This window comes from Microplitis mediator, chromosome 8 (genome assembly GCF_029852145.1).
Source record: "Microplitis mediator isolate UGA2020A chromosome 8, iyMicMedi2.1, whole genome shotgun sequence".
Taxonomy (NCBI): Eukaryota; Metazoa; Arthropoda; class Insecta; order Hymenoptera; family Braconidae; genus Microplitis; species Microplitis mediator.
In genome coordinates, this window is record NC_079976.1 from 10,796,304 (window position 1) to 10,816,205 (window position 19,902).

The 19,902-nt window shown below is 28.2% G+C and overlaps 1 protein-coding gene across 5 annotated transcripts in view; it reads right to left on the minus strand.

The window, feature by feature from the left end:
• LOC130673438 (protein unc-13 homolog B-like) overlaps positions 1 to 19,902 on the minus strand; it is a 167,007-nt gene that overhangs the window by 128,686 nt on the left and 18,419 nt on the right. For 3 of the 5 annotated variants that reach the window (XM_057478453.1, XM_057478452.1, XM_057478456.1), the window contains exons 7-16: positions 17,510 to 17,633; positions 17,168 to 17,260; positions 11,421 to 11,540; positions 10,802 to 10,971; positions 10,495 to 10,688; positions 8,979 to 9,011; positions 8,637 to 8,749; positions 8,348 to 8,531; positions 2,542 to 2,739; positions 286 to 2,475 (exon numbers count right to left, since the gene is read on the minus strand). In XM_057478453.1, the coding sequence (XP_057334436.1) occupies positions 286 to 2,475; positions 2,542 to 2,739; positions 8,348 to 8,531; positions 8,637 to 8,749; positions 8,979 to 9,011; positions 10,495 to 10,688; positions 10,802 to 10,971; positions 11,421 to 11,540; positions 17,168 to 17,260; positions 17,510 to 17,633 (3,419 nt within the window). The remainder of the gene's footprint in view (positions 1 to 285; positions 2,476 to 2,541; positions 2,740 to 8,347; positions 8,532 to 8,636; positions 8,750 to 8,978; positions 9,012 to 10,494; positions 10,689 to 10,801; positions 10,972 to 11,420; positions 11,541 to 17,167; positions 17,261 to 17,509; positions 17,634 to 19,902) is intronic. The other 2 variants (XM_057478454.1, XM_057478455.1) reach the window with 2 other exon arrangements.

Below are 19,902 nucleotides of genomic sequence, written 5' to 3' on the forward strand. Positions count from 1 at the left end.
TCAGAGAACTGGTACCCGATCACTCATGTATTTGTATATCTATATTTAGTAAAATTCAGTAAATATAGATATACAAATATATGAGTGATCGGGTACTAGGTCTCTTACCTTAATTAAAATTATATTTTCTGTGGAACGAGTACCCACATCAATATGTTTGAAATTCGAAAAAATATTCAAAATGAAATAAAAAAAATTTTTTTTTTATTTTATCTTATTAACTATTGAATTTTCTGTGGAACGAGTACCCACATTAATATATTTTTATAAAAAAAAAAAATTTACCTTTCAAGAGTTTCATCCCTCATTTTGTACTCTCCATTAATAGCGCTACTTAAAACGATTTCAGTCTCATCAATAGAATCTTGATTCTTAAAGTATCCCCTCTGATAGCTCTCCGCCCTGGAGATAGGCTGCGGGGTAGTGTAATTTTGTCCATAAACCGAGTTACCTCTGCTAAACTCTCTCTTCTGATACGAGTCAGTCCTAGAAAGCGGTTCCTTAAAGCTATCTTGTTCCTCAGTAGACCCATAAGAGTCATCTCTATTCGCCTGATAACTTTCCCTCCGATCTCTCGCCTCAAAATCAGACGCATAAGAATCACCTCTGCTTAACTTGGGTTTCTGATTGCTTCTCTGACTGGCCTGACTCTGATGTGACATCTGCGAGTCCTTGCGATGTAATTCTCCCACAAACTCATCTTCCATCGGTTCCTCAATATAAGACTCAGTCCTAGTCAATGGTCGCTTACCATTGCTCATCGGATGGACCATCGCCGTGGTGGTGACACTAGTTACCGTCTCCACTTGACTCGTGATAACCTGTCCCACAGAAGTAATTCCCACAGTCATCCCTGTAGAAGTAATCCCTGGGTCAATTAAGCCCGCATTAGATACCGCCGTTGGGTCACCAAATCCCTTGCGTTCCAGTAATCCACTGACTGAAATCATCGCCGTCTCAAATGAATCCTTAGTCGGAACCTCTTGTACCAGATCTCCATTTCTCTTTGCCTCATGCACTACTTCCTCATCATCATAATAATAATCCTGACTCTTATCAACCGGTACCTGGTAACCATTTACTTGAGTCTGACCCTTAGGAGTTGTGACCGATAATTCAGGGACCTGATTGTCCTGGCTCTCATCATACTCATACTGATAATTATCTTGATAATTTTCATCATAACCTTCATTATTATAATTATCATAACCTTTAAAATCTGTTTGTTCATCATAATAATTTGACACATGATTATTATAATCAGCAGTTATTTTTTCTTTATCGTAATTATTATCGGTAACATGGTTAGCATAATTATCATCTGTAACTGGTACCGATTGATCTAACTGATAATTGTCGTATACACTGGTAGCAACTTTGTATTTATTATTGTCATGTTGCTGTTGTTGCGTATACTGATCATCATTATCATCATATATTTTGGATGTTTGTATTGATGATGAAGTACTAACAATATTTTTATCATCATAATTACTTACTGGCACATTATTGTAATCATTATAATCAATTTTATTATTGTCATCTTTGATAACATTTTTATAATTATCTTGATAATTATCTTCTTTGTATGAATCAGTATAAGATTCTGCAAATGAATCTTGTTTATAAGAATCTTGAAATGAGTCTTGTTTATAAGAATCTTGAAACGAATCTTGTTTATAAGATTCTTGAAATGAATCTTGTTTATAAGATTCTTGAAATGAATCTTGTTTATAAGATTCTTGAAACGAATCTTGTTTGTAAGATTCTTGAAATGAATCTTGTTTATAAGAATCAGTATATGAATCACGATAATTATTAGTTATTTTATTATCGTAAGATTGATAATTATCATCAATAATCATATCTGTTGATTGATATTGTTGATCATTAATTGAAGTTTTTGGATATGTATTGTCTTGATAAATTTCATCTGCGTAACTTGTTGCTGGTCCAACATAACCTTGATAGTAATCATTATTTATTTGTTGGCTATCTTGGACAATCGTTGGTTGGTCATACATACTTTGATTATAATCATTTGTGTATACTGTTGAATTTAATTGCTGTGTACCTTGATAGTCATACTGATTTACTGAGTAATCATCAAATTGATTGTCCTGAACGCTCATAACTGTTTGGGAATAATCGTAAGCTGATACTGGTACTGATCCTGGTACTATTCCTAGTCCTTTAAGTTGTTGATTTTGTTCTAATTCTTGTTCTTGTTCTAAGTTGTCTTGGCTACTGCGATACGCGTAGTTGTAGTCTTCATTGTATTCTTGTTTGTAGTAACTTTCTTCAGAGGGCGTTCGTGTGCGTGGCAACTGACGACCGGGAGTTGCAGGCAGGGATATCGGTTTACGGTTTAGTAAGACGTTGCTGGGTTTAGTTGGAGTGGGGGGTAATTTTTTACCAGTTGCTATTCCTTCTTGGCGAGATAGGGCGCGAGATGTTTTCTTTCTGCGCGAGCCACTGGAATTATTATTGGTTAGTTACGCAATGATTGATTGGAAGGATAACGAGGTTATAAAAACTCACCTGTAGTCAAGTTCTTCAGATTCGTAACTACGTTGTCTCGTTACTGTGGGCCGATAATTAGGTCGATGGATCCCGATACTTGATGCTGGTCTTTGAGGTAAACTTTTACGGTTTCTTTTATTTTCGTGATAAATACTAGGTCCGAGATACCATTTTCCTCCGCTGTCCCACTGACGATCTTCATCATCTTGGCCATATCTTAAATTATTTTATATTTTAAGATTTAAATTATAGGCTTAATAATTAGACGTAGATAAGCAATAACGTATCGATATCGATTTTTTAGAATTTTGTATCAAATGATTCCTAAGTAAGTAAATAGATCTTTTCGATACATAGGATTAAAATGAGGGTATGTATTAAAAATAACAATTATTATTTTACTAAAAAACAAAGATTAACAAGAGAATATATAATGTATTTGTGCAATAACCTGTTCATATGTTTGATTTTTTAATCTAGTTTCACAATTTTTGATTCATTTATGAATTACATTTAAATTAAAATTTAGTAACTTCAATTTTTTAAAACAATAATCAATACAAAATAGTATTTTTATTTTTGAATTACATGTGCGCGGATAAATAAACAAGATGATAAGAGTATTCTGAGAGATGATTTTCTCTCTCTTTCTGTCTAGAGTGAACGACGGTCGCTCCCTGACTTATATATGGTTCTGTAACGAAAGTGTAACTGATCTTTTTAAATATTTGAATATCTAGAAAACAAATGCCTTCTTTTCTTGTTTTATAGAAACGCGACTGAAGCCGCAGTCAATCATAATTTAACAACTAAACAGCGATCATCTTGTAATTCTATAGTAGTATATTACACACCTAGGTGTGTAATATACTATTTATGATATCAGCATCGAAACTTAAAGTTTCAGTGTCTCTACAGCCAGTCGAAACAAGCTAATTTCAAGCCGATGCTGCAAATAACTGCTAGCGAATTTGTAATTTACAAATACCTTCATACAGCGGAAAGAAACACAATTGTTTCTGCCCGGTGTTCGTTGTATTTAATGTTCATTTGTAACCTTATTACTCTCATTTGTTTACTTGTCACTTTAGTTTACTCATTTCACTTTTTAAGGCAACTCTCAAACAGTGCCTCCCACTTTTTTAAAATATTCAATGACTTTCAATTATAATGACTGTATTAAAATTTTGATGATTAATTAAAAAAAGTTTAAGCATTAATTGAAAAAAGGGCAAGGCAGTTAGAATTTCACAGAAACATAGATTTAAAAAAAAATTATTTACAGTTGATATTAATTAGGAGTTAAACAAAATTTGTTAAATAAATTCCAGTAAAATCTTCATGTCAATATTAAAATCTGGAATGTCAAATTTTTTAGGCTACAATTTATTTAATAAATTTCGTTTAACTCCTTATTGATTTCAACTTTGAGTAATGTTTTTCAAAATCTATATTTCGGCGAAATTGTAACTGCGTTGCCCTTTTTTCTATTCATGCTTCAATTTTTTTTTAATTAATTAATAAAATTTTAATACTATTATGACAGTTCAAGGTCATTGAATATTTCAAAAAGTGGGAGGCTCTGTCGGAGAATGCCCTTAAGTGACAGTTTTAATTAACCAAGTAAAATTACTAAAAAATGAATGAAAATAATATTTTTGTCTTAGTCACCATTTAATAAGTGACTGTAAATCACAGGTTTCTTATTCTCTAACAGTTCTCCACATCATCGGCTTGAAATTAACTTGTTTCTTACTGGCTGCTGACACTGAATCTTGAAGTTCCGATGCAGATAATCATAAAAAATATAATGTGTGACTCAGGATAAAACACGATTTCAGACTGCGAGTGATATCAGCCAACTTCACCTTAGTCTGAAATCGTTTTGTTTCTTTTCTTGTCACACAATATAATATACCACTGCTACCAGTGTTATTTTAAACCGTTTTCGGGGTTGAATTTAACACCGAGATAGCGTTGACTTATATCGATTTTTTTGTTACAGTGTATGATTAGTAATTTTTCAAAACCGAGTCAAGTCTTATGTAAAATTTTTAAGAATTAGATTGGGTACTTGATATTTCGTAATACAAAATTTAAATTCATTTTAAACGAATTCACTTACTTTAGATCCTCAAACTACTATATTTTTTTTCTTGGTCATTAGTTAATAAAATCACAATTTGTGCTCGAATAATTTTGAGACAAATCTTATTAAAAAATAATTTGAAATCTTTAAACGCAATTTTCTCAAAATGGCATCTATGCTGGTTATGTTATTGCTTATCTACGTTCAATTAACGTAATTTAATAGCTAACAAATTGAATTTAGGTAAAGTTACTTTGATATCAAAGTGAAAAAGGAAAATCAACTTGCGAAACCAAAAAAGGAAGTTTTGATTAAAACTAAGTGGGTTGTTAATAAGAAGAAAATTAAAGCTTTGCTTTAATAAAAAAATATAACAATTGTACAGCTGTTGAAGGGAGTTTATAAATTATCAAGGAATAAAACTTATATAAATTTATGAACGCGAGTTAATATTGAAAACGGATACCATAGATAGAATACAATTGTTTTGGTTTGTACAGATGTATGGGGTGTAAGTGTAACATATAACCTCTATTTTATGTCAAAAATTCATGTAAAATAAAATAGATTGTAGCTATTTGGAATTATTGTAATTTTTTACGCAAGTTACATTTATTTATTTTTTTTTTTTTAATGAGAAATTAAGTATTATTTTATTGCAAGAGAAAAATTAATAAAAATAAAAAAAATTATTTTTTCAACTTCCCGCTAATAACATTGGAAATTTTCGAAAACTCGGGAAGTTATTTTTTTCACCCCGATTTCCAAAAATCGAGTTGTCATCAGATGACAGCGTTTTGATTTCCTAGGAAGCTATTCTACACGGAAAGAAATTTTCTTGAAAAATGACCGTTATATTCACGGTAGTCTTGGGACGAATAACACGACCTAATCATTTGTTGGTAAGTGAGATAATTTTTAACATTTTTTCAACAAATTTTACCGTAGTCTACTGTAAATTTTATTCGGCTTTCGGTCAATTTTATGAAGTCTACCACAAAATGAATAAAATTTTTCGTAATTTTTATTTCGAAAATGGTAATAAATAAAAACGCCGCGTTATGTCCTACGATTACAGTGAATTTAACGGTAATTATTCAAGGAAATTTCTTTCCGTGTAACATTTTAGAGATATGTGTGTATGTGTGCGGATGTGGGTGTGTGTTTGTGAATGTAATTCTCTCATATCTTTTTAATGAACTAACCGATCTAGAAGATTCTTGCGGCATTTGAAAAAAAGTTCTTTCAAACTTTACGAAAATTCAAATCTAATTGAGGAAGTTCGAGCGAATCGAATGTAAAAAGGATTTCCCAACTTTAAGATTTAAAACTTAGTATATAAATAAGTACTTTATTGATGTATTCTCAAAATTTGAATATGATCCACCGTCTAGTTACTTAGAAAAAAATATTTAAAAATGACATTTTTAAAGGTTTTACACCCAGGCTCTGATGGCGGACAAGCTTCCGTCATGACTTATTCGATTTTTTTCATTATTAACCTCCCAAGTTTAAGAAATAAAAAACCACATGTCATAAACTTGAATATTTTATGGATATGATAAGATTTTAACAATAGTGTAACCGTTGTAGTTCTTCAAATAATTGGAGTTAAACTTTATTTTTTAATCTCGTTCATCGACAGAGATACATATTATTGAGGGTTTGGCACCGTTGCGGAAGCAGCTGAGAGAAAAAACAAAGATAGAAATACATTAAAAAGAGAGACGAGATTAGAAATAAATTTTTCCCGCTTTAATTTGAATTTCAATGTTTAAGAAGTTAGAACGTGCTGTTGCATCTTTTTATAAAACCATATGAGTCAAAAATAACCAAGTCATTTCATTACTTCCTTTAATTAAATAAGTAATAGTTATTAATTTATGAATTCGTTATGTTATTATGAATTAAAATAATGAATTTTTATAACTATTAGGAGAATTTACCAAACAAAAAAAATTCAAACACTACTTTGACTCACTAGTTTCGCTCGAACCTACTTAATCAAATACATTCCGAGATTTTTGAAAAAAAACTAAAAAAAAATTTTTTTTTTTTTTCTCAAATATTTTGAACTGTTTGATTGATCGATTTCAAAATTTAATCAGCACTAAAATTCGATAAAACCCGTCAACTGCTGCTAGAAACGTCTCAATCGGTTAATCCATTCGAGCTCGGAAAAAAGAAAACTCGAATAGTTACAGAATAAAATGTAAAAACAAGCCCATCATATTTAAAATTAGCAAAGTTAAAATATATACTGTAATTTTTAAATTTTATCCAGTAAAAAATTAGTTGCAAATTAAGCAGTAATATTTACAGTTTGAAAATGTAAATCGAACACAATAAAATGTAAAATAATTATTACTTTTTGCTCACAGAAAGTTCTTTTCTTTAAAAACCATTTATTTTTCTTTAAAACTGTAAAAATTACCGTTTAGCCGTTATGTAAAAGTTCAAGTACCAAATAAGAAAATTTGTTGAGTGGTTCGATAAGATTTACAGTGCGGGCAATCAATTATAAACCTTAATGTAGAAAATGGAACTATTACATCTCACACTGTAATTTTTAAAATTTCTATATTGAGTATCATCAATGCCTTAGCAATCACGAACTTTTACTTTCTAGAATATAAAAATAGTAAAACTACATTTTAAAATATCGTTCATAAATTTCATAAAATTAAAAATTTACTTTTATAACTTTTGCAGTTTGACAACCATTCATTAATGATTGAAAATTGACAATTTGTGTTTCAATTCCATGAAATCACTTGCATTTGAATTTGTAAGTTTTACATTTTACATGTTAGAATTTTAGACCGTACCACGGCAATTAGCTGAATGTATGAAAATACTAATCTTACTCAATTGCCAGTGAATATTTTTGAAGTAGTATACGTGAGTGCAAGTTGCACTTAGCCAAGATATTGATGATGATAAGCTATCCAAAAGCATAATTGTTTAAATGAATATTTATTTAATTTATAGGATTAAAAATAACTGAAAATTCATATGTTGAAACTTTAAAATTTATATTTCGAAGTGGATTCCATCATTATTCAAACTAGATTATTGAAAAGAATAAACACAAATATTACTAACTGAAAATGTAAAATTTACAGTCTATAGTTGCAATATCGTTATTTTGAGAAACAAGTTTTTAAAGTTTTAACGTAAAACTTGCTGATAAAAACTGTAAGTTTTAAAGCATATCGAATGATACTTTGATAATTTTCATCAAATATTACAGTGTGAGAAAGAAAACTTAATACATTGTAAAACTGCAATGTTTCATACTTAAAATGTAAAACTTACTGCGCGGCGCCAAACTGTAACTTTTACAGTTTCGTTTATGAAGCGCCGCGTTATTATTTAAAAATGTAATAAATGCTCGTTCGAACAGCAATTATTCCTGTTTTCTTTTTTCCGTGAGAGATCTCGTCGACGAAAGAATTAAAAAATCTATTTACAAAATAGTTCAATGATATAAAAAATAATAAAACTCTGTAGCGGGGGTCTGTTACGTCTTGAATTTAAAACCAAGTAAAATAATTAATAGCGTTGATATTTTTTCTTTATTCTGACATTTAAAATAATAAATTTATACTATAAATTAAAAAGGTCTGTATTAAATAATAAATATAAAATAAAATTTCGTTATTAGCATTAATTATTTAAAATAAAAATGTATTTTACTTGACCTTATGCTAGTTAAATAAATAATAAAATTACCTTTCATCCTGGTAGATATATCGTGAGTCATAATAATCATTATGCATAATATCTGTCTGGCATTCTGGATAAACGGCGCTCATTTTAGATATTCTAGTGTCATTATAACTATATCCGTCAGTGCTGTAATGCTGTTCATCGTACGATGTATTTTGCCTTTCTAACGATGGTTTTCTATGCGGGACTACAAGATAAACCAAACATTAATACGTTAATTACTAAACCACTGGAATTTATTATTATATTAGAATATTTTAATTATTATTATTACTAATATAATCATAATTACCACGACGAATAGAACTTGTAGTACTAGGATAATATTCAGTATCGCTAAATACCCGGGAATCATCAATTCTCGTTCCCTGATAATCGTATCCCTCACTGTACCATCCGTCTTGACTGTAATTAAACAATTAGTTAGTATCAAATATTAGTAATCTTAAAATTTGGCAATGAAATTTTTATGAGTGTAGCGATGTTTAATGTGTTTATTTACAAACGATTGTGATTATTTATGTATAGTAGGACGGTGAGAAAACATTAAAATAGCGAGTGATTTTATTTATTTTGATGAATGACGGAAATAATTATTGATAAGAAAAAGAAAAAACACATCACTCGATCGTACCTGTCCTCATAATCCCATGTGTGCTTCCGTCGTCTGTTAAAAGATTTAAAAATAAGTAAAGAAAGAAATACTGGCCATGACCAGTTAATACACAGAGAAAAATGGCTCGAATAATAATTATACTTGAGTGTATTTTTATAAAATCTTATTAGACAATATATAGATGTAATAATATAGTAATACTGGCTTACAAGTTTTTAAAGTATAATTTTTTATATAATCTATTTTACTAAGAGAATAAGGAAAATTTTGTTCCAGCGATATCTGAATAATAAAATTAGTTAATGTTATTAAATTTAGTATCTTTATAAAGTTTTTGACTAGATTCTGTGACTTTTCATCGTTTCAACCCGTTTTTATTACTTAGAATCGAGATTTTTACATTCATCTATCATTTGATATAAATTTAGATTGCACGGGAAAAAAAATAACTTATTTATTGTCTTTAGATAAATTAATATTTTAATTAATCTGTCACTGAATATATATCTATTATTTATATTATTAAGAAAGAATAAGAAAAATTTAGTCCATGACATGTCTTTATGATTAGAAAAACTTAACATATTTAATTTGTTATCAGTGAAAAAGTCTGACTTTTAATTTTTGCCGTTTCGTAGGTTTAGATTTTTTATGCAATTTTTGGTTCCATGTCTTAATGTATTATAAATAATTATTAATTTACATGTCAACTTCACGCTAAAAGATGTTGATATGATATCATAAAACTACTGAGAAATTTTTTAATATTTTGAGAATTAACAGTGAATTTTTTTTTATCAATGAAAGACAACAGCCCTTAGGTAAACGAAATATTAGAAATCAATAGCAACTAATACTATATATAATATAATTTTCAATTCTTAGATAAAGAAAGTGAGCTCAATAAAAACATGTAAATAGTGCGTAACTTTTTCGGAAAAAAAATTTAAGTTCGCCGATAAGGAATATAGGTATCTGCATTTAATCATCACCCGAAACTTTATATTAAACCTGATCCTCCATTCCTAGGCTCTGTCAGTAAACGTCAAGTCTTCCGTTGGTAGACAAAGCTCCCTCCTTCCTTTTTTTTTTTTTTTTAAGAAATATAACTTATTTATTTGAATTATGCTGGTTATTTTAAGAAATAAAAAAAAATTTCTAACTCACGGTCAGAAAATATAATCAATCATTACAAAATTTATTGTACTAAGTAATAATTTTTATAAATTACACAAAAAAATTTTGAAAATATTGTCATAATTTTTGTTACGCTCGATTTTAAATTACTAAAAATTGCAAAAAAAAAACTGAACCCTTTAAAGTTTGGTCTGGCAAAAAAAAAAAATTAATCTGTTTCCTATTATCAATTTTTATATTTCTAAGCCTCATTTTTCTCCGTGACATAAAAATAACACTAGTAGTAGTAGTAAAAATTGAAAAAAAAGTAATAATAGAAAGTACCGCGATGTATGTAAGTGTATTTTATTATTTTAAAAAATTTCCAGGGATTTAAAAATATATTTGAAGCTTTTACCTGTACTCTTTGTAACCCCGAGGTCTACTGTTGTATGAAAGTGGCTCGGAAGACTCCCCACTCTGGGGTGTAATGTAACGTTGAGGTATATTTTCACCGGGATATGGTTCATCGTATCGCGGACTATGACCACGACTTCCCGTACCGTAGTTTGGGTAACTCGCAGTCAATCTACCGCCTACTGTTGCTGGAATCTTAATGAAAATTATAATTATCATTTTTTAGTTTAATATAGTTTAGACATGAAAGCGGCTTAATTAATTAAATAAGACTTTATGACTTTAAATAAATTAAAATTATTGAGTACTTGGTGATCATCACGCTCGTAGCTATTTTCCCTTGAGGTTTCTAGTGAACGTTGGGGAGTTGCCAGTTGATTAGCGGCGGTACGAAATTGTGAGGCTGAACTGTTAGCACCCTGCCCTCCCACTGGGTAATTTAGGTCTGATGTGTAGTCGGAATCTTCTGAGTAACCCGCTGGAGGAAAAAATTTTGTTTTAGTTTTAGTCAACTTGTAATATAACTTGTTAACTTTTGTACAAATAAATATACCCAAGATACTTTTTTACTAATAATTTTTTTCTCTGTTGATTGTTTTCACTTTATTCTTATCATACCTCAAATAATTTTATTATAGTTTTTGTTTTTAAATTTCAAAAATAATATTATTTGTGGCAATATTTTTTTTACGTTGCTTCAAATTAAAATTCTGACTAAAATATCAAAGATATGATAAAAATGCGTATGAACAATTTTGTAGAAAATAAAATTCTCTATAAAAAAGTCTCTATGATTTTTAACCTAAACATATTAGCTAATTAGTGATTTGAATTAAAAGAGTAAAAACTTAAAGATTAAGCATAAAAAAAAGTGATAGAGCGAAGTATGATTTAAAATAACTGTAGAAAATATTCGAGAATACTTACAGTGTCCTATATTATAAAGTATTTGTCTCCTAGCCTGTTCGGCTCTTGTCTCTTGGTCCATCGTATTATTCAGCATCTCGAGTTTCCTCTGCAAATCCGCAGCTTCCGTATTCTCCGGGTCTTTTAACAAAATAAAAAAAAAAAAACAAGGCAATTAACAAAAATAAAAAAAAGTAAAATCAATTGTGGAAAGTACTCGAAATCAATAACACATTTCTTCTATTCTGTGCACAGTTGTCTAATGTCTAACGAGCAAGTTTTACATGTTTATTAAGATAAGAAACAAAAAAAAAAAAAAATAATAATAAATAGAAGTTAAAAAGTAAAAAAAAATAAATAGATAAAACTCCCTCTGGAAGTTTTATTATTTTTAAACTCTCGAAACCCTCATTATTGCAACAGACTTTCCAGAGACTACGTGTTTGAGGGTTTAGATTATTTTCTTTTGAGTAAAGTCATACGACAAAAACGTACCTCAATGCCAGTTGACAAAAGTATTTCTATTTAAAATAAAAAAAAAAAAAAAAACGATGCTAAAGACATATTTTCTTATTATTTTTTCTACAACTACTATTTTTATTTCTAAAAAGAAAATAAAAAAATAAATGAAAATGAAATGAAACTAAAATAAAATGTCTTCTTATAACTAGACTATTACGATAAGAAATCTAGATAGTCCATCGTAGTAATCTGTATAGTAGTAATGTAGCTTTATTCCCATGACCTTTGCTAGTTCTATTACTGTATATATAACACTATTTTCAACAATTTCATTGAAATATCTTGGGGACAATGAGATAAATTCTGTTGAGATGATGATATTCTTGCTAACCAGCTTAACCAGCACAAATTTGTTTAGTATAAAACGAAAACAATGGTAATAGTATCATATATTTAAGTGGTTTAGTTTTATACTATATATACAATGTATACGCAAAGAATATTATACTAAAAATGACGCTATAAAAAAAACTGATGTAAGGCCTCGCTATCCCGGTGTTAAGGTTTTATCGGTGTTAAAATCAACCCCCAAAACGGTGTTAAAATAACACCGGTAGTGGTCTTGAAATTTTTTCGGATGTTATAACCCCGAGCTTATAAGCGGTAAAAAAAAAGTAGTTTTATTGTTTCAAACATGAATGATACGGAAAATTTACCAATTTAAGAAGAAATCTAAAGAATTTTTGTCCCCAATGGCACGTTAATGTTATTGTATAAAATATGGGAAACGGATATTTATGATTCAAATCTCTGGAAACTAAATCAACGAGAAAAATAAAATAAAATTATCAATGATTAATTAATCATCTTTAAATTAGTTAGTACTTTATAGAAACATCAGAGTTATAAAAAAATAATTATAATATTGTTCTCAAGTATTTAATTTGATAAGTGATCGAATAAAATTTATACAATTTGTTTTCCATACGAAAAAAATATATATCCCGATATGCCCAGGCCAAACTGCATGTATGAGACGTATATTTTTATACATGTTATATATATGCAGTTTGGCCTGGATATATCTGAATATATATTTTTTTGCAAGACCTGCTTTGAAAGTTCAATTTCCGAGCGCTGTAAGTCGTATCGGAAGCGCCAAATATATTCAGCCTTACCTATACATTCAACTTGATCGCACTTGTGCGTTAAATAGCCTATAACTTTACTATACTACCGCAGTAATAATATGTCACGACCAGTAATTTTATTTAATTTTGCTCTTTATAACTAACGACATGATTGTACTTGAAGCGAGTGAAACGGAACCACACGTTGCGGTAACGCATTACTTTTTTTCGCTCATATGATATGTATCGTATACTATAGACAACCTAATATCCTTAAAAATTTGATTTTAAATAAAATCATTATTTTTTACTTCTCGAAAATTAAACTTTCATAGGAGGGTTTGCAAAAAATACTGTATCCTACAGGTGGACTAAGAAGCGAACATGACAGTCATGATCACGCCATTCTTTTTATGATACACTCGTCTACGGCTCGTAACGACCATCACATTCGTCCTCATGTTAATGCATCATAAGCCTTACACTTTATGTCGCGACAACATAATTGTCAAATCATTCGTTGCTTAGTTCACAGGTAGCTTAAACTACTATTATTAACCCGTCAGCACTCCCGTCAGCTTTTTAGTATACTTTACGCCCGTGATGAGAGTTTTGCTCACGATCAACGCGCAGGCGCCAAACAAATGTTTTTATATTTTAAATAAGACAATATTTCTCATAAGTTACTTACTCTATGTATTAATAGAATATTAATAAATAAATGAACGATAATTGTAATTTATTTACGATTAACAAACATAATTTAAACTTTAACAAATTCAACCGAATAACTCCGAACACCGTAGACTACCTAAGGTATACAAGCAGTTACGAGAGTAACCGAAAATTCAATTTTTTTACTTACGCTTTTACGCCCGTGATGAGAAATATGCTCATATATCTTAAGGAGCACGAAAAAAAAACGGTTTTAAGAATTTAACAACATTTTAATTTTGCGCATTCGTTATATAAAATATATCGTATACAACTAGTGACATCGAGTATAATACTCAAAGACGGCACCAGTTATCTAAGATACTATTTACTAAATTTTTCCCTCGTTCAGAAAAATTAGAAAAATCTCTAATTTGAAATCTCGTTATTGGAAGTAAAAAATTTAGTTAATACACGATCTCGGAATTATGTTTTAAAAACGTTCTCACTTGATTCGAAATTCGTCCACATAAAGTTCAAAATCAATTATATTTTTTACTATTAAAATCCTAGAAGTTAAAAAAATGCTAAACTTGAAATTCTATTCTATCTCAAATTTAGAAGTTCTACATGTCAAACTTTATTTGAATATTTTTGGAACGAACTTTTTTTACACGGTATATATTTACCTAAGTGTGTTTTCTAATAAAATTCTTGGTATATATATTCACATATTATTATATCAAAATATAAATAGAAATAAATATGTACAGTAAATAAAAAAAAAATTTTAAACTTTGTTATTTATTACATAGAAAAATATTCCCAGTTGGTTAGAAAAGTTGCACTAGCGTTCTCATGGGAATCTTTGATTTTTATGCTATCTGGTTTTTTTTATCTCAATTTAGTTCTTTTTCCGTTGAGTTCAATTCTTTCACAATAGTAGCGAACTGTTACGTTTAAAATAAAAAAAAGAAAAGAATACACGCCTGCTAGCTATTGATAAAGTTTTAAGTTTTTTTATTTAAAAAAAAAAATGAGATTTTTAAGGCGGAAATAGTTAATTTGTAAAAGATGAAAGGTGACAAGTTAAATAAATGAGAATATGCTAATGAGGTGGAAGGAGAAATAAGACCTCTGGAAAGTCATTTCAATACTTAATCTTTTTGATAATTTAATCAAAAGACTGGTAGCTCTTTAATTATTTATTTTTTCTTTATCATACATTCTTTTTAATTTCTTTTTTATTCAATCTGTTGTAAAAGAAATTTGTATCCTTTCCTTAAGATCAGAAGTAAACAAAAAAAAAATTAAAAATTTATATTTTGAAAATTAAAAGAGAAAAAATTCAACTTGGATACATTTTCAAAATTTCATCGTTGGCTATAATTTTCTCAACTTATTAATCAAAGTTTGATTAATCAGTTATCAAAATACATATATAATTTTGAATGAACTGAAATTAAAATTAAAAAGAAAATATAAATTGATAATTTAAATTGAAAAAATTCTTTAGATATTTAGACTCGTTTCCTTAAAAAATAAAATGAACCGGAAATTTATAAGGTCTCAGAGAATTAAAGAATTTTCATTAAAAGCCACCAGTTTCTTAAAATAAAAAAAAATCTATACTAAAATCTAAACATCTATCATTCGGGAATTAAAATTAACATAATCAACTTTATGATTTAAAATAACAAGGATATTTTATTTTTTAAATACAGTGCCGCAGCCATAGCTCAACCAGGTACCCTCAGCTTTAAATTTAAAAACCCTTTGAAAATAAATTTAAAAGAAAAATAAAAATTGATAAATAAAAAATTGAATCCGTGCTATCGCCGCGCCACTGCTCACTTTCAAGTGCGATTAGTCGCGAATAAATTCAGAAAATAAAAAAAAAAACTACGTGTTTTACAATTTACATGTTTCCTTGTTATCGTTATTTAGTTTTATAAGTAAACAAATAAATAAATAAATATATACACATATATATATTTATATTATTTTATTTAACTTTGGTTAAATAATAAATCACGTTTACACACAAACTCAAGTGCTGGCCTAAAAAAAAATTATTTTCGGTGTATGCTATAACACTTAGTACATTTGGTATTAACACAGACGTAAATAAAAGTATTAAAGTTTTTTTAAAATAGGTCAGAAAAATAACTGGACAATATTTATAGTGCTAAGCAAAAACATTCACGTTTTAAAATTTTTTTTTTTTTATTTACTGTTGTTTGTGAGAGAAAATAAAAGTATAAAGAACTAAGGAAAATAATAAACGTTATATATATATATATATATATATATATATATATGTTTTTTTATATTAAAAATAACAAATAAGTGATTAAGAAAGGAAGTAAAAATGATGAAGAAAATATACTAGAGCTAATATATATATATATATATATATATATATATATATATATATATATATTTATATATATATAGTGGTGGGGTAGTACGTGGTCTAAAATAATTTGAAAATTAATTTAATTGAATGATCAAAGTGAGTGTAGCGGGACAAAGAATTGAAAAAAAATACTACGAGGTGTAAAAAAATTCACGGCTACTGAGAGATAGTCGGGTCACTCTAAAGATATTTAAATAAAAAATGATTGTTTTAACACTCAAGATGGTGCAGTGGCGGGCTAGAGGATTGTCACGCTAATTACGGATAAAGCTCGATACCGTGGATGCGTAAATTTTTTGGTTATTATGCAGTTGTAACTTTTTTTTGCATAAAAAATATTTTTAGTATTCATTTTTTAAAATTAATTTCTAAAAATTTTTAGTTTTGGTCTGATTCAATTTGTATTCTGATTAAACTATTAGAAATACACTAAAAATGTATAAAAAATTTTGTATGAAATATAATTTCATAAAAAAATTTTCTTATGCATATTTGTCATATTTTTTATTCTTGATCCAAATTTAAATTCTACTCAAAATCTTAAAATTCAAAAATTATATTTTTTTTATTTTAAATTCAATTTAAAATAACTATACGATTATTAAACTCACATAAAAATTTATAAGGACTTTGTATGTAATAAATTTAATTTCCAAAGAATGTTTTCTTATACACATTTATCATATTTTTGATCCTTCATCCAAAATTAAAACTCTATTCTAAATCTTAAAATTCAAAAATAATTATTTTTCTCTAAATTTTTATGTTCAATTCAAAATAACTAGTAAACTATTGAGTTTACGTTAAAATTTATAAGGACCTTTTTTGTAGTAAGTAAAATTTCTTAAAATATGTAATAAATAATTTTTTTTTTTCTAACATCAATAGTTTAATTAAATAGAATATTTACTATCCTAAAAAAAATTAATTTTACTGCACGATTACCATAATTTAAAGTATAAAGATCAGTAAAATAAAATGTAGTTTATTTAATAAATGATAATAATTAAAATTTGAGTTTAACTGTAAGGATATTTACACATCCATGGATAATATATATTTATTTCCATTGGGATGTCACGGTGTGATGATGCGGAGGGTACCTGAACCACACATAGGCCGTGATGCCCATAACTTGATTGCAGTATCGCTCGTTATCACGGTTTTCCATCCGCTTCGTGGGTCACACCATCTTCCTAATTCATTAACGTTCACGTTTACATAAAATAATTTCCCTTTTTTTCACTACATAAACTTATTATTTATTAATAGTCAACTTCTATCACTAAAATTTCATCAATTTTATTTTTAAACTTATTCATTATCTCAGCCAATTTATTGAATTATTATTATTAATTTAAGCTTAAAATTTAGATCTCGGTTTCTTATACAGTTATTTTATTCTATTGCATATTTAATCGGTTTAATTAATTAATTATATTTACCAAAAGGTTGTTCAAAGCGGCAGGATATCAGAAGACTGTGCCCAGTTGGTGTTTTTGTACCTACAACTTCTCCTCCACGCATTTCTACCTCCGAGTCTAAGCTCACCCATTGTCCACAATCATCCTGAAAATTTAATTTATCATTAAGTCATTAATTAATAAAATAATTCATGTAATTAATTACAGATTTTCAAAAATTTTTGAAGAAAAAAAAATTTTCATTCTTTGATTTAAATATATCTCAATAATAATTTAATATAAATCTATATCTAAGGAGGTCATTAAAAAAAAATTTAATTTTCTACAACTTTGGTCTCCTTAATAAATACCGTAAAATCAATATCTTAGAAGACAAAATAATTTGAAGGTAAGTAAAAATTTTTATAAGAAATTATGTAAAATAAAATTTACAGCCAGACCTCGTTATCAGACCAACGAACAGTAAGACTAAAATCGAGATATGTACATACATGTAGATTGTAGATTAAGTAATTTATTTTCATAAAGATCACTTACAATCTCGTGGTTCCACATAGTTAATGAAGGGAAAAGAACGACAAAATTCTGTGTATTTACGATTATATGTAAAATAGATTCACTTTTTAATAAAGTAGAGTTGAACCGAATACATAAACGAAACACAAAATGGCGATAGTCTTATAGCGAGGCTTGGGCGCAAACACTTTTAAGCACAATAGTGGGGGAACCTAAATTCTAAGAATTTTTTCCCTACACCCCCAAACTAGTCTTATAATAAGGTCCGACTCCCGAATCGAGTCCGACTGTAATTAATTTAGCTATAACTTTCCAATTATGATTTCATAGTGCCACCAAAAACAGATTCAATATACAAATAAAAAAAAATATTGGAACTTACTTTGTGTGCGTTAACCCACAATAGTATATTGCACACCAAGGGAGGAAAGTAGGACATTCAAGCCCACGTGTATAATTGGCTGCCCGAGCCGAAGGAGAGGGTGGCAAACACGTGGATTGGGACGTCCTACTTTTCTCTGTGGTGTGTATACGATTTTTCACCAGATGTGCACCTGAAAATTTAAATTTTTGCCTCTGTTTGTAGGAAGAATCGCGCATGCGCTAATTTTTATCTTTTGTTCTTCTTTAAAGACAGGGCAGGGATTTGAACTTTCGGTGCTGGTATGGTGAAAAAAAATTGTTGAGTAGTGTCGTATCTTCTAAACGTTTGATATTTAAATACTTAGAATTGACTTTAATAGCACATACTAAATATTTTCAAAAATTATTTTTCAATTCTACATTTTACAAAAATAATAAATTTTTTTTCAACTCTACAACATCCTAGTTACTTGGTCTTTCTTGCGATTGTCGATATTATTTTTTTTTGCAAAAATTGTTCCATGCAATATATGATCAATTTTGAACTTTCACTTGGCGTGGCATTTCCAGAGAATCTGTTTTTGGTAAAAATTTAGTGATTTTAATTGAGAGTTCATCTATCATTAACTAACTTCAGAATTAGTATTTATTATATTATAATTCATCTTAGAGTATACTTTTCTACCAGGGTATAAAAAAATACACATTATGAAACTATAGATTAAAAAAAAATTCGATTTGTCAAATTTGTTGAAAAATTCTAAAACATATGCAAGTGAAAATTCGCGAATCCAAAAGTTATGAATAAACTATTCAGTTCAATAACTTTCGATCGAATTGGATAGACAATGATTAAATTCCAATAATTAAATAGGTATATACCAGTAATAAGTAATATTTTATTATAATTAGTAGATAAAAATATGCTAGAGGTTCAGTAGACATACGATTCCGGTATAAAGATAAAGTCGTTTCGCACCGCCATGTACACACACATGTATATATGTTGGAACGTGTACTTAGAGCGAGATACTACCGTGTCTCCGGTTTTTTTTTTAAAAGTGAAAACTTTTAGGAAATTAAATTACCTTTCAAAAAGTTAGATCAAAAATTTTTTGATCTCCGATAGTTTGAGAGATATCGCAATTTAATGTAACACATTTATTGTAGAATTTTTATTACTTTCTATAAAAAAAAATTCTGACCTAGTTTTAAATGTATTTTTGTCTAAAATTAAATATGATAAAAGTATGAAAATAACTTTGCAAGTTTACAATAATTTCAAATCGATTGATATCTTACTCACAAAGATATTACTGAAAATTTATTCGATACAAAAAAAAAAAAAAAAACAACTTGAACTTGAACTTGAACTATATATATAAATATATATAAAATACTAATAATAATAAACTACTTTAAAACCCCATTGTCATGTTTATAAGAAAAGTTGTTAACATTATCAGCCAGGATCATAATAATGAAATTAAATAGAAAAAAAAAAAACAAACAAATTTTTTTTTTTTTTTTTCAAA